A 16,433-nucleotide genomic window follows, 5' to 3' on the forward strand; every position below is an offset into this window, starting at 1 on the left:
AGCATCTAAGTGGGGCCATGGAATGTGGGCAGAAGTGTTATGTCACCTTTACTCAAAGGCAATTAAAAAGAAGACATACTTTTCCTATGTTCTCATTGCCAATGAACGCACTACACAGATCTCGACCTCAGAATTCTCTGCACACTGGCATTTCCAACATAGTTTCATGAGAAGGGAAATTTGTGTAGTTTCAATGATTTAGTGATGCTATGGTTTATTTGTCCCCTCTAAACCTCATGTTGAAATGTGACCCCAATTTTGGAGGTAGGGCCTAATGGGAGATGTTTGGGTCATGGGGGTGGATCCCTCACAAATAGATTGATGCTTTTCCCTGCAAGGAGGAGAGGATGACTGAGTTCTCACTGTATTCGTTCCTATGAGAGCTGGTTGCTAAAAAGTTTGGCACGTCTCCCCTCTCTCTCGCCATATGATCTCTGCACACACCACCCGCCTTTGCCTTCCATTGAGTGGAAGCAGCCTGAGGCCTTCACCAGACACATACGCTGGTGACATGCTTCTTGTACAGTCTGCAGACTGTGAGCCTAATAAACCTCTTTTCATTATAAACTACCCAGTCTTGGGTATTCTGCCATAGCAACACAAATGAACTAAGACAAGTGACAAACACAGTATAACTTGTCTTTTAGACAATATTGATGCCTGAAATTCCACATTGAGGCATTTTTTTTCTCTTCATAGCCTGATAATGGTAAATACCTTCTGACACTTTAGGATGGATGAATTTGTAAGAAATATTCCTGGAAGCAGGTTTGTACAGAGTATAGAGAAAATGTTGGGTAACAAAGCAGGAACGGAGGAGGGTTAATCAGCGAGCCAAAAAGAGTAAACTGAAGGCTTTTACAGTTTTATCTGCTGTGCTGCATGGAATTACACCCCCCCAAAACGTATGTTCAAGTCCTAACCACAGGTACCCGTGAACATGAGTTTATTTGGAACTACGATCTTTGCAAATGTTATCAAGTTAAGATGAGGTAATACTGGATTGGGGTGGGCTCTAAATCCAATGACTGGTGTCTTCATAAAAGAAAGGTGAGGGAGATTTGAATATAGGGACACAAAGGAAACACAGGGAAGGAGACCATGTGACCATGTAGGCACAGAATGAAGTGTTGCACCCAAGCCAAGAATGGCAAGGATTGCTGGAGCCACCAGAAGCTAGGAGGAGGCAAAGGATTCCTCCCTAGAGTCTTCAAGGGAGCATGGCCTTGATGGCACCTTGAGTTCAGAATTTTAGGCTCCAGGACTGTGACAGAATAAATTCCTATTGTAAGTCATTCAGCCGGTGGTAACTTTTTACAGCAGCCCCAGGAAACTAACATGCCTGCTCAACACCCTACCCTCAATTTTAAGTTCATTTTATGGAATCATTTTGAGTTTGGAGTCTGATTTAATCCCTTTCAGTAATTAACACTCTTCATTTTTTACCCCCAAATATGTCACACTGGCTCTACTCTTGTAACAATTCTATTTACCTATCTTTTGGTAATGGGGCTGCCACTCCTTGCAGAATGAAAAGTAGAGCGTGTATGCTCATACCTCCCAAAGTGGGGGAAAATCCACTCCCCTTACACTTTGTTTCATGGGAACTTGCAGACTTCCTACTCATGTCACTGGCAAAAATCATTTTACATAAACTATATTTCAATCTCCTATAGTATTGGCATAATTTCTAATCTGTCCCATAAATAACAACACGGAATTTCTTTCTTTCTTTTTGAGACGGAGTCTCGCTCGGTCTCGCCCAGGCTGGAGTGCAGTAGCACAATCTCGGCTCACTGCAACCTCTGCCTCCGGAGTTCAAGCGATTCTCCTGCCTCAGCCTCCCAAGTAGCTGGGATTACAGGCGCCTGCCACCAAGCCCGGCTAATATTTTGTATTTTTAGTAGAGACGGGGTTTCCCCATATTGGTCAGGCTGGTCTCCAACTCCTGACCTCAGGTGATCCACCTGCCTCGGCATCCCAAAGTGCTGGGATGACAGGCGTGAGCCACCGCACTCGGCCCACAAAATTTCTTAAAAAGTCGTTGTGTTCAGTCTTTATGGATTCTCTGAATTCCACCTGCTCAGCCTCCAGGAGCTAAATGAGATCGCTTAAAGGTCAACTGTTGGGTGCCTCCAAGGTCGCCCCAGAGGCTCCTGTCATAGGCAATCAAATGAATCTCTGTTTTTACTTTTGGTTGTGCGCGTATGTGTGGTTTTTTTGTTTGTTTTGTTTTGTTTTTTGTTTTTGCCAGAAAAACACTCCACCAAGAAGGTTTTTATAACCTAGTGGAGGAGGAGGACGGAGAGTGGGCACAAAACGACTAGGATGAACATGCTATAAGGAATCTGAATGCCACTGCAATATTGCCTGGTAAGGACCTGATTACCGATGTTTTAAAGCTAAGCTTTCAGTTGTCACTCGACCCACTAGTGAAACAATGAGCTCTAAAATATATGTTTCAGCTCAAGATTTCTTATGTGGGGAGGTAATGCACCCCAAGGTATCCCCAGCCTGTGCCTAGTACAGCGCCCAGCACTAAAGCAGCTCAGATGCCAGTGAACGGTGGTCACTGGCAGGCCTGTCAATGGGTGCCAGTAGCGGTCTCTTCAGAGAAAAAGAAAACTCCCCTCTGCCAGATCAGTATTTTATGAGCTGTAAACCAAAACCATTGCTACCACCATCACTATAATTCTATCCACAGTAATTATCATAAAGGCCTAACAATGCCTTGTAGATGAATATTGAGTAACTGCCCTATAACGAGGATATTTAAGACCGCACCAAAAACCAGTAGAGGGTTATACTTTACTGGACACAAGTCGGTTATGATAACGAAATTCTAGTTTAATCTGTGAAGAGATCTGAATGTAACTGAGACACATTTAAATGGAATATACAGATGAGCTTTATTTTTATATCTGGCATGCTTGGATCCACGCCGACCCTCCAGCTGCTCGGGCCTGCCCTTAGGGGCTATGGACCGCATGACTCTATCAGCGGCACCGCCGCCGCCTCCGCGCCGCCTGTGTTCCCGGACCACTGGGCCCGGCTGGCGCTTCCTGGGGGCGTCCCTACCGGCTCCAGCCCTCGGGATTTGGGAGCGCCCGGCTAGGAAGCCAGAGTCACGCCAGGGATCCCGGCGTCCAGGCCGCCTAACGCGCGCCCCTCGCCCGGCGCCCCGAAGCGGCCCCGAGGGGCGGGAGCCCAACCGAGCAACCAGGCCGGGCCGGGGGCGCACGGCCCCCAAAAGTGCGGGCTTCCCCCACCCCCGGCAGCGACCCCACCTCCCGCCCCCGCTGCGTGCGCGCGTGTGTCCGTCTGTCTGTATGCTCTCTCGACGTCAGTGGGAATTTCCAGCCAGGAAGTGAGAGAGTGAGCGAGAGAGAAAGAGAGAGAAGTGCACCAGCTAGCCGGGGCAGGAAGAGGAGGTTTCGCCACCGGAGCGGCCCGGCGACGCGCTGACAGCTTCCCCTGCCCTTCCCGTCGGTCGGGCCGCCAGCCGCCGCCGCCCTCGGCCTGCACGCAGCCGCCGGCCCCGCTCCCGGAGCCCAGCGCCGCCGAGGCCGCAGCCGCCCGGCCAGTAAGGCGGCGCCGCCGCCCGGCCACCGCGCGCCCTGCGCTTCCCTCCGCCCGCGCTGCGGACATGGCGCGGCGCTGACTGGCCTGGCCCGGCCCCGCCGCGCTACCGCTCGCCCCGACCCGCACCCGGGCCCGCTCGGGCTCCGGCCGGCCACCGCCTCTTCCCTCTCCAGCCCGCAGGCCCGCGCCGCCCAGGAGGGAGAGACCCGCGCCAGGAGGCCGAACGCGGACTCGCCACCAGGGTAAGCCAAACTCGGGCGAGTGGGGGCCCGGCAGGGGACGCGTGGCTCGAGTCCCGCCATCCAGCTCTCCGCACCCCCTCCAGCCCCACTCGGACTTCCTCATTCCTGCGCTAACCGCTGGGCTAGACCGTGGGAGGAGGTTGACAGTAGTGAGAGGCACATGGGATTGGCGACAGCGGGGTAAGGCACATCCGGACCTCGCAGGGGCTAGTCGGCCGAAGGGCCGTGGCTGCCCGGCGCTGATTTCTCTTCACGTCCCTCCGCGGGGTGGGAACGCGAATCGGAGGGGAACTCTTACAAACTTTTAAAATCCCCCAACCCCAGCCCCAGCTGGGGGATAGTGAGAAGGTTGAGGTGCGCTGCGGCGCGGAGGAGAGAGGGAAGGTGGTTGGTGCAGTGCAGAACCAGATTTCACCTAAGGGCGTTCCATGAAATGAAAGAAGAAGTGCTTGTCAGTCCTCCTGGCAGGGAAAGCCCTCTCCAGCTCCCCAGAATTGAATAGGAGAGTCTATTCATCCCTCTCCTACTTCTAAAAGAAGCCTGGCCCTCTCTCTGTCTCTTTTTCTCTCCCTCCCCCCACCCCTCCGTACACACACACACACACACACACACACACACACACACACACACACACGATATAGTCACCTGCTATAGGACTTGATTCTGATCCTCTGGGGCCTGGCATTTGAGAGAGAAAATAAATTACCTAGTTGGATACTTAGAGCACTTTTTAGACTTGATTATGTAAAATTCTTGGACAGTGCCACCATGTATTATGCATGACTTCTGAAACAAAAATAATGTAAAAACAAAGCCTATCCTAAATGTAAGTTTTTCTATGGTCCTTAAAAACAGACACCAGGGAATGTTTGCCCTGACTTACTGGTCTATCCTGAAACTGAAATGGGACTTAATGATACAGGATTTAATTATCAAGATTTGAGACATTTTCATGGACTTTGTTAAGTAGAGGTTTTCAGCATTACAGTTTATGAAATAACCATATTTAACTCAAAGATTTTGTTATAAAGCTTATAATCTGAAAAAATGCTTATGGTATTACTAGAACATTTAATAACTCTGGCATCAAAATATTCTACACACTGGTGATCTTTAGTAAATACTAAAGGTTAGGGTCAAGATGTTCAATAATTTTCTTCTAGCAGAATCCCACAACTGAATATTGTCAAGCAGTTTAAACTGCATTCGTGTTTGTTAAAACTTTAAAGGGAAACTTAAAATTGAAGTATGTTGTTTTTCTGATTTTAATATTGTGCTTTCTAGAGATGAATCCTTTTACTGCTTGAGGCACTATGGGAATTACGTGTTTAAATGTATGTATTTAAATTTGAAGCAGTGTACTTTTTTCAGTTTATAAACTTGGGAAGACAGGAAACGAAAAGATTTATTTCCTGTAGAATTTTACGTTCATGATTTAATTGAATTGCTGAAATGAAAAGAACATATACGATGAATGGAGACTTGGAATCTGAGATTATTCATCCATATTGATACACCTGCAATTCCTAAATGCCCTCCCCTGCTTGTTTAGATAAAATGTCTTCCTGGTCTGCAACCTACTGGACAAACTTGAACACAAAGGAACACACGTTTTATGTACATTTAATACTGGAACCGAAAAGCTGCTTGCAGTGAAAAGCAAACCACTTCTAAACTCTTTGACACTTTTTAAGGAAAATAGTATAATCGTTTTGGGGTTGGTGGTGATTTGAAAATCTTTTATCTTTTTTTCTGAAATTTCATTCTTACATTCGTCGTTGGCACTCACTTGTGCTGAGTAAATGCCCCTGTTTTTCAAACCCAGATAGTAAATACTGGGGTATACATACAAAAATAGTCCTTCCCCTTTGTAAGCATTGCTTTGATCTTTGCACTTCCTTTTTACTCTACCTCTTAAACAAGATCTGTGATGACTGAGTTGATTAAAGCACAATTAATCTTGAAATAGGAAGAATTTTAGATTTAGTGATCATATTCCTTACATTTCTGTTGTTACTGTTCCTGGAAACAAATTGAAGTAGTCTGAGAAACTAATTATTTATGTAGGTTGTTTTAGCTACACTTTTAGACTTGCAGATAATTGATTAAGTAAGTTACTACCTTGACTTTCAGGGATTGCTCATTGTGGTAGATACGAGGTCTAGATAGGGAATTGGCAGCTACATGAATGTTGGACTATCATTCCATCAGCAAGACCTTATTTTTACCTAATTTATGAGAGGTATTTCTCTCTTCAGAAGAGGTGAAAGTTCTGGCTTCTGGGGGGAAGTGGTTACTTCATAACCTTCAATTGGTTTGAACTTGGGAGAAGTAAGAAAAGTAGTCGATATTTTCAAACAATAAAATAATTGTGTCTGAGTTGCTGCATGGATTTTTCATGAAGTCCTCAAAAATGTCATCTTTTTCATCTTCAGGTCTTAATAGATGTGCTCTTCTGAGCATAGAATTGACTGCAGTAGGAAGTGTATCTGGAAATGCACAGTACTGTTGTATAACCAATAGAGTAAATACTCAGATTATGCGCTTCTAGTCCACAGATTGATCAGAAATCACATTAACAGGAATGGATGTCTATGAATGAATGGCTATGCAAAATTTCTCATTAGCTTTTTTACTTTTAGTAGGAAGTTTGTTTTATTCGGTTGGTCTCTTGGTTTTCTGTTTACAATGTGAATTGTCTACAGTAGTGGGATTGTTATATTAGAAGAGAAGGAAAAGGCAAAATAGAAGTTAGTGCCAGAGGATATGTTAAGATATGCTGCTCCTACATCTACGTTTGTGTCTAATCAGCGTTAATTGATGACTACGTCTTGGTAACCAGTAGACCATACTGGAGCAATTTACTCTGCTTTTTGGGAATTAGTTCTCATTTGCACTCTTGCACTTCCCATGAATATTGAACTCACTTGCAGTGTTCTTAGAGGTGAGCAATAAACCATCAAGAGCATATGATATCTCTTTGAATTCTGTCACTACTTTGGAGACAGAGAGTTTGGAAGAACTGAAGGTACTCAGCCTCAGGGAGAAAGGTTTGAACATTTTGGCATAGTCCTGCAAGTCAATTTGGCTCCTTGACTGTGAGTTTTTTTTAATCAAAAAAGATTAATATTTGAAACCACATAATTTGGTACAGTTAATAGTTCTGGTAACATAACCAAGCCTTTTATCTTTGTAATATTTCATTAATTAGTATCCAGTGCCTCACTTTTAGAAGAAAAAAAGAGAAAAAAGTAGTTAACATTCTTTTAATGATGATGAAATTGCTTCATACTTTTGGTCTCTGCTGTATTAGAGGTTGTTCCTGGGTGCAAATTAATATACTGTCTTTTACATTTCCGGAGGTTGTTGACCTGGCCTTGAAGATCAGCCAACAGTTTAGAAAATAAGTTGTGCAAATTGCATTGCTTCACCTCAAATAATTTAAAGCCTGACAGTTCTGTATAAAATAAGAGTCACATAAGATGCAATTTGTTAAAGATTATAGAAATCTCAGAAGATAGATTATGGATGAAAATATTTGTTTAATTTTGAGTACTAATAATAAAAATAGTGCATTTTACATTTTAAAAAGAAAACAATTTTTATTCTCTCATATTTTCTGTAGTAACTAATACAGATTTAATTATCAATAATACAAATTTCATCTGCTTTAATTTATTGCCTGTTTTTGAAATTAGAATAATGATATATTTGGTTTAATTATCCATTACAAATTGCCTTATTATTTTTCATTCATCTTTCACCATTAATTCAGAAATAGCTTCTCTTTTGACCCATGCCTTCAGTAGATATCAACAGATTTGAATTCATCTATGGATCCTATTAGTTTAAACTGTGAAAAATTTTGACTGCTTAAGCTTTAAAAAAGAATTTATATATTCTATATGGCTTATTCTTTAAGCTAGCCAAAATTATTTAAAAAATGAAATAAAAAGAAAGGAAAAGCTGAGAGAATCAAATTCTCTAGTTCAACTAAAAAGAAACAATATCTAATCAATACTGATGAGAAATAGCTGATGCTTAACATTGTACTTGTTGGTACATAGTAAGCAATCAGTAACTGTTTAATGAATGAGGGACATGCAGTTGTTGCAAAATTATTTTATTTTTTTAAATGGACAGCCATCTTCTATAAGGAACAAAAATTACATTATTTTGCTTTGCCTTCTGGAAAGAAATGAACCCAAAATAGTCCTTGAGTCCTAGATATTATGGAAATCTTATCTAAAGACCACTTAAAGTTTACTAGAACAAATAATTTATTAAAAAGTACCTGGCGCCTTCCAAAAGGGGAACATTTCATTCTGAAAGAGGCATTTATAAACTAGAAAGAAAAATGCCTTTTAGTTTCAAAGTTTTAGAGGCACCAGAGCAAGATAATAAAGTAATTGGAATTATAAAAGGTGCTTGTAAAATTGAAAAATGTAACTTTTTGGTGAAATTAGAATTTCTGTACACTCCATTGAAACTGAAATGTCAAATACTAATACCTCCAAAAAAGAAACAATGCCACAAGCACTGTTTGGTAGCCTAAGAATTGTTAACGCTTATCTAAATTAATCAACTAAAACGTTAAAACAAAATATGTTATTTTGTTGTTACCTTTGAAATTAAACACCTATCACCCATAAATCTGTGAATGTTAAAAGTTACTAGATGGCAAACCTCAGGAACAAGCAGCCAATTTGCAGGGTTTACTGTACTTTCCACTTTCATACTTTAATGATTTTTGCAACACTGTAGAAGCTGGGGCCTCATCCTGGCAGAGTTTGTTCATTATTTTTCAGTTGTAGCATTTTTTAAAAGTTGGCCTTGAATTTCTGAATTGAACCATTTATTTTTTGTGGGCACAATTTTTTGAATGAAATATACCATTTAGACTAGAAAAGAGCAAAATGCCAATACTCCCTGTCCTAGTGTCATTGTGCCCCCAGGAGCCCTAAGGCAGTCCTGTGGGAAAATAACCATTTTATTGAGTGCTGCTCACTTCAGTTCAGTCTGCTTTGCTGCCACTTAGTTCTGGATCTGACCCTGATCTCCCCTCACATCACTCACAACAAACATTCAAGTTTAAAAATTAATTTAAAAGTTAGTTACATGTATATATGTAACTAATGTGTATATTAAATATACTGATATATATTGGTTACATATATAGATATGGCAACAACCAAAAAGGTTATATATATACATATTTGTAACTAATATGTACATTAAATATAATGATACATATGTATAAATATGTATTTGTAACTAATATATATTAAATATAATTATATTAGTTACAAATTAAATATAATTAGTTACAAATACGTATATATAATATTTTTTGTTGCCAACAAACTGAGGAAGAAATTAAATGTTAACATATATAACAATTGCACTGTAAAGCCGTCATTATTGAAAAGTACTCTGAAGATTAATAGTGGCAGTGTTTGTTAAAATAATAAAATAATCCAAGCACTCTGCCTGTGACTTCCCCATGAGATGGCCTCCAGAAAAAAATAAATTTTTCTGTGTTCCCTTACGAGTTCAGTCTGCAGCTTCTGGGCACAAAGAGAAGCATAAACAAAACAAACAAGGCTCTAACTTTGTCATAATCCTTACTCTACTAGTAGAAATGTATGGACAATTCATACGTTTCATATTGGAAAATAAAGCTATTAGATTTTTCTTTGAGATGAACCTTTTTTTTTTTTAATTTTAATTTTAATTTTTTTTTTCAGTAGAGACGGAATTTTGCTCTGTTGGCCAGGCTGGTCTCAAATTCCTGACCTCAAGTGATCCACCCACCTCAGCCTCCCAAAGTGCCGGGATTACAGGAGGGAACCACCCAGTTTGGCCAAGATGAACCTTTTTGATAAATGAGGCTCACTAATATTTCTAGGATTTACTTTTCACTAACTTGAACTAAAGAAAGTATAAGACCTGCATAAAGTTGAACATACCTCTACAATGTCCCATTTTAAAAAGCAATTTGTTTTTATGAATTTTGTTTCTTAAAAACAGCAGTTATTTCAAAAAATTATTATTTTTATTATGTATCATATCATTTGGACTGAAAATACTATACCATATTTCAGTGTTAGGGCACACCTATCCCTCTTTATCCCAGACATCAATTCTACCATATAACAAGTATGTAAAAAAGAAAACATAAAAGTGATGGCAGACTCCCTAATCAACCTATTTATTGGTTCTAAGCCCAAGCCCGCAGTTCATTTAAATAGTGAAAATAAATTACTTAATTGTCTTAGAAAATATGTCTTGCATGACAAGAATTTTAGGAATGAGAAAATAACTATTTTTGGATGTTTTAACACAAATTCCCAACTCATGTTTTATTGATATTTGAAGAACCCCTTTGTTTACCAGTTCTTAAGTATAGGCTTATTTTGTAGGATTTAACCATGTATTGGTGTTTGACTGTTAAGACTTGATTTATAACCTTCAGTGTCTTTCTCTTTTAAATGGGATATGGACTTGGTAATGAGGCCAGAGGAGAATACCTTACAATTTATAGTATCTACTTATAATACAAGAACCTTCATGATTTATAAGGTTAAAATTAAATCATTAAAATGATGATGATGTGGGACGATGGAAGAAGCGTGTATGGGTGACTATTTATGTAGAGGAAATTAGAAGTAGAAAGCAATGTTAAGAAGTTAAGAATTAAAATGAAATTAAACTTAATTGTTTGCTCAGTTTCATAGTCAGGAAAGTACTTAAATCAGCAATTGATTTATATAAAATCAAAACTGAAAACTGAATATATAATCTAGGAAATAGGAAAAAAAATTTTAATGTGTTCATACTGCTAATTTCAAACCAATCAGAAAACCTGGGGAACTAATTTTCAGAGGAGATCACTTAAAGTGAACCAAAAATATAGCCATTTCTCTACCCTATTCATTTAATGCATTCATTTATTATACTGCTAATACATGATAAGGTGTATAAGTCAAGTATCATTTGTATATGTGTATGTGATTTGAAACCTAAGAGTCTTTTGAAAGATTGGTCAAAGCAAAGGATAATGAAAGCATAAAGATTTAGGGGGAAGAGTCCTCTATAAAAATTAAGACTTAAACTTTGTTATCGACTTGAATGTGAAGGTAGAATAATCTAGAAAGTGAATGAGAATTATAAATAAAAGTACAAATCATATATCTCATGGTTGAGATATACAATGAGATAAATTGTGTATCTCATCTAATGTGGGGTCATAATGAAAGGAGTAAGAGAGGTTGCCCTTGGATAGAACCTTTTAGCAGACATTTCATAATGGATTATCACATTTTTACTAAACTGATAAGAATGGACATTTTCACCACATTATGAAAAAACACTTCAGAAGTCAGTTGCAATCAAGCAAATATAAGTACCTGGGAAATTAAAATCAAAAGCATGGTAGTCCAACAATAGTCAAATGCATTTACTCGCTCTCATACCGTATCATAGCATTAATTTGACGTAATATATTTATGGTGTCTCTTTATATATTTACTTGATTTCCCATTTAAGACATTTAACCAAATTTAACAAGCAATCCTTAGAAACTTTAAAAATATTTCCCATTTTAAACCATTACATAATCTTTTACCCTGCAGTTACAATTCTTTTTATGATGGGCGGGGAAGTATCCCATTTCTCTTAGAAAGTCTCCTATAATAGCCAAATAGGAGTCAGTCCAAGTTGCTTAGAGAGGCAGTTCAATCCTGTGTTGAAATAGATGACTTTTGGAGTAATTGTCCTATGTTTACTAAATATCTGTTGAACTGTAGGAGTCCAGTCATTCAAGGCAAGCCACAGAAATCATTTTATTGATGAGACACTTAAGTATCTTCACATCTATATGCCAGTATTAAATTTCTCATCATCCCTGATCCCCACCCCTCTGCACAGATTGGTATCCCCAGCACATTAGGGAATGCAGTTGTTAGCTTGTTAGGGTCCATTCAGTAGATTTCCCATGCCAGAAATCTAGAAGCCCTTCTTACACATTCTGCTTTCTTCTTCAGTCAGTCACCAAGTTCTATCAAGTCAGCCTCCTCATCTCCAGAATCCATCCCTTCCTCATTGAATTTCTAGATTTTATTTTTGCATTGTCTCCTGCTTCTGACCCATCCTTCATTTCGCATAATGGTCAGCTTTCTAAAGTGTAAATTGGATCATATCTCTGCAGTGAATCCCAGTTGTCTTCACATGCTGATACCCACATACCTCACCCCCTTACTCCCTCCGCTGTTCCGCAACCATCCCCTAATCTCAAATCCTCCACACCAACCTTCAGTTTCCTACTCACAGTTTCTGACTTTTAATACCTTTGCTTATGCCCTCCCTGTATGAGAAGTGCCTTTTCTTTCCTAGCCATCCTGCTAACTACTAAACCCTTAGGCCTGGTTTGAGCATCACCATTTCTCTCACTTGCCTTTCTGTTTTCTCCCTCTCCTCTCCATAAAGAGTTATGTGGCCCCATTCTGTGTTCTGAATTCCTGTGGGTCCTAGAAAAGAAACATCTTGAGGGCAAGGAGTTTATCTTACTTACTTTTTATTTGCACAGCACCTAGTATGTTTGCTGAATAAGTAAATACTGAACAAGATATCAAGAGACAGTGCTGCCAATTAACTGTGCGGCTCAGAGCAAGTTAATTAACTTCTCTGAGTCTTATTTTTATTCTGTAAAAAAAAGAGGTTCGACCAAATGAGCATCTCTCTCTAAAATTATGTGTTTCTTTGATATAATTGTATTAATTGGAAGACTTCAGATTTTCTTGCCATATTGAGATAGGTCAACTTAAGAAAAATGCATGTGAGTAAGTACCAAGCCAATTCTTGATTATCAATATGATATTATGAGGAACTGCCCATTTTTTGGATAATGAGTTACAATTTTTAGTCTCAGTATAGCTTCTTTTTCAAATCCAGATGTTTCTGGTGTTGCATTTTTTCATTATTAACCAGTCTCTTACATTCATATTTCTCCAAAGAAATTTATGGAAAGCTTGAGAGAAAAATTGAATATAAAGTTTAATATTTAAATGCTGGATTGATTCAAGGTCTCACTAATTATAACTATATTTGGAGGGAGAAGAAGGGGAGGTGGTGGTAGTATGAGATGAATCCTCCTCTGTTCCTTCCTAGAAGGAACACAACGTCCTACATCAAGAAGAAAGACAGAAGCATATCTTGGAGATATGAAAAGAACCACCAGGTAAACCAAAAAGAAAAAGAGTGTTAAAAAGTCAGCCTTTGAAAAGCAGGATTGGAGATGAGGGGTGGGGTAGTGGAAGCATTGCTTGTTTATAGAAACTCTTCCATCTTCGCATAGTATGATTTTGTTGTTTTTATTATTTTTTCCTTCCTTTTTTTGACCTCCAGCTTTAGCATAGTACAGTTGACAGAAATTATATATGTTTATGGTATACAAGTTGACGTTTTGGTATACATATGCATTGTGAAATTATTAAATCAAGCTGATTAACAGAAGTAGGGTTTTATTTCTTTAATAGTGATTCATTTGAATATATGTTGAGTCCTTTCTTTGTGCCAGACACAGTTCTAAAGACAAGGCATACAGTGCCAAACAAGACAGAAATCCAGAAATTCATGGAGCTTAAATCATGTAGTCTTTTCAGTTTTTAAAATTTCCTTGCTGGGCATAGTGACTCACACCTGTAATCCCAGTACTTCAGTAGGCCGAGAAGGGAGGATTGCCTAAACCCAGGAGTTTGAGACCAGCATTGACAAAATAGCAAGACCCCGGTCTCTACAAAAAAAATTAAAAATTAGCTGGGCAATGTAGCACATGACTGTGGTCCCAGCTCTTCAAGAGGCCGAGGTAGGAGCATCACTTGAGCCTGGGAGGTTGAGGCCTCAGTGAGTGGCAGTTGTGCCACTGCAGTCCAGTCTAGGCAACAGAGCAAGACTCTGTCTCAAAAAAAGAAAAAAATAAAAAATAAAAAAAGAAACTTTCTTTTTACATTAGCCTTTTTTAAGTTGAAGAATCCCATAGCTAAAAAAGTACACAAATATTAATGCTGCAACTTTAGAGATTTATCTCAAGGTGAACACGTTTAACCTAGTTGGTGGTCAAGAAATAGTACACTGGCAGCACTGCAAAAGCATCCTATCTGTCCTTTCTTAGTTAGGACCCCTTCCCTCCACTGTCATTTAAAAGATTTCACGAACAACTTTTGGATTATGTGTATGTCAATTCTATGACTCATATATATCCACATAGACAGTGAAGCATTGACTGAATGAATTCATTATTCCAAGGTGCTAATAATGAGCTTCACACCAGTGGGAACTCTGCTGTGTCAGGTGGGCCCTAAGGTCAGTTCATTCTAGATATTCCTCACTAAACAAAATACTGTTTTTCCTAAGTTGTTAGTAAAAAAATATAAAACTGATTACATTCTCATTTACTTATTATGAATTTAAAAGTAAATATGTTGCTTAATACCAAGTAGCCAGGGTCACTGACAAAGAGATATGGGAGAAAGAAGTATTCACATCTGATGTTATCAGACATAGAAAAGAGAGTAGAGTTCACCTATTTCTCCCCACTCATTTTATACATTGACATCTGTATGTATGTTGTTTTGTTTTGTTTTGTTTGTTTGTTTGTTTTGAGATGTGGTGTTGCGCTGTCATACAAGCTGGAGTGCAGTGGTGCAATCATGGCTCACTGCAGCCTCGACCTCCTGGTCCCAAGCTATCCTTCCACCCAAGTAGCTAGGACTACAGGCATGCACCACCACGCCTGGCAAAATTGTAATTTTATTTTACTTTTTAAAATTTTTGTAGAGATGGGGTCTCCCTATGTTGCCAAAGCTTGTCCCCAAACACCTGGACCTCCCAAAGTGCTGGGATTATAGGTGTGAGCCACTACACCCAGCCATGTGTATGTTAAAAGAGTTTATCTGTATGAATGGTCAGTGTAGAAAGGGCTTCATGGAGCCTGATTTTGATGGCATGCAAATTATTATATTTGTGTATATGTAATCAGAAGGCCTTCGCCGTGATTATTTCTTCAAGGGAACCCTTTGTGCCTCCAGGGTGATCGTACCCCTGTTCATAGGACCAAACATTGCTGGTTCACTTAATGACTCTTTTTCTTTTAAAACATAAAGGACATATTTTTATGGATTTTTGAGAATTAATAGAATAAAAATCTAAAATAAGTCATATTCAGATTCAAGAGAGCTAGATCAGTTTCTCTATGTTTGAACAAAAGACTACTAGTCTCTTAATTCATAATGCATGAGGTCTACTTCTTCCTTAGTCTGAAAATATGAATATTCCAAAATGGTACTCAAGGCAGAGGCTACACATATCAAAATTAAAATCCTCTGATACTATGTTTTTAGGGAAGAAGAAATCTGTAGCATTAGAAATGTGGACGCAAAAGGTCAGAACAAAGTCCAGTATGTCAAGTCCCTTTTTAATGCCATCTGAATGAAAGACCTCACACCATGAACAGAGGTATTGAAGCAGTTTTTATGTGGAAATGGTAGGCAGCAGTATCTCAGGAGTGACTTTAATTATAACATTTAAGGTTTTATCTAACTTATTATAATCTTTAAAGAACTTCTCTAGCTCTACAAGTTTATTCTTGGCAGAGTTTGTCCTAATATAGTATTAATAAAAATAAATTTTACTTAGAGTATGATATAAATTACTCTTAATTACAATATAATTTTAAAATGCCCAAAACATCTTTTGATCTTATGAATTTCAGTCCGCTATGATTAAGAAGACAACCATAGGCAAAAATTTGTTTTTTATGGAACACGTTGGAATGCATTCTAATCGCTTCTCTAAGAAAATCCCTGTCCCCCATGATTATAGTGAACATGATACAGCAAGAATTTAAAGATGCTTCTTTCAGGGGGGTGAGGTTGTATATTCTATAGTCTATTGATTCTAAGAAGTACTTTTTTCTCCCCCAGTTTAACAGTTTTGCTTAATTATATACCTTTCAGGATTTGTTTTTTGGATATTTTTTTATTACTCGTTTCTGATTTAATTCTACTGTATTTAGATAACATACTCTGCATGCTTTCAATTCTTTGAAATTTATTGAGACTTATTTTATGGCCAGGGATCCGGTCTATCTTTGTGAATATTCCATGTGTACTTAAAAATAATGTGGACTCTGGGCCGGGCGCGGTGGCTCACGCCTGTAATCCCAGCACTTTAGGAGGCCGAGGCGGGCGGATCACGAGGTCAGGAAATCGAGACCATCCTGGCTAACACGGTGAAACCCCGTCTCTACTAAAAAAATACAAAACATTAGCCAGGCGTTGTGGCAGGCGCCTGTAGTCCCAGCTACTCGGGAGGCTGAGACAGGAGAATAGCGTGAACCCGGGAGGCGGAGCTTGCAGTGAGCCGAGATGGTGCCACTGCACTGCAGCCTGGGCGACAGAGCGAGACTCCGTCTCAAATAATAATAATAATAATAATAATAATAATAATAATAATAATAATAATAATTTGGACTCTAAAATCATTCAGTGGGGTTGTTGTAGACATACACTAGGTTCTTTTGATTGACAGTTTTGTTCCTAAGCTTTCTAT

The 16,433-nt window shown here is 39.1% G+C and overlaps 1 protein-coding gene across 6 annotated transcripts in view; it reads left to right on the forward strand.

Annotated features, from left to right (window-relative positions):
- The first annotated feature begins 2,706 nt into the window (after nucleotides 1-2,706).
- NFKB1 (nuclear factor kappa B subunit 1) overlaps nucleotides 2,707-16,433 on the forward strand; it is a 124,550-nt gene continuing 110,823 nt past the window's right edge. For 2 of the 6 annotated variants that reach the window (XM_015138833.3, XM_015138834.3), the window contains exon 1: nucleotides 12,992-13,062. In XM_015138833.3, the coding sequence (XP_014994319.1) occupies nucleotides 13,046-13,062 (17 nt within the window). In that variant the 5' untranslated portion in view covers nucleotides 12,992-13,045. 6 annotated transcript variants of the gene reach the window in all.

This window comes from Macaca mulatta, chromosome 5 (assembly GCF_049350105.2).
Source record: "Macaca mulatta isolate MMU2019108-1 chromosome 5, T2T-MMU8v2.0, whole genome shotgun sequence".
Lineage (NCBI taxonomy): Eukaryota > Metazoa > Chordata > Mammalia > Primates > Cercopithecidae > Macaca > Macaca mulatta.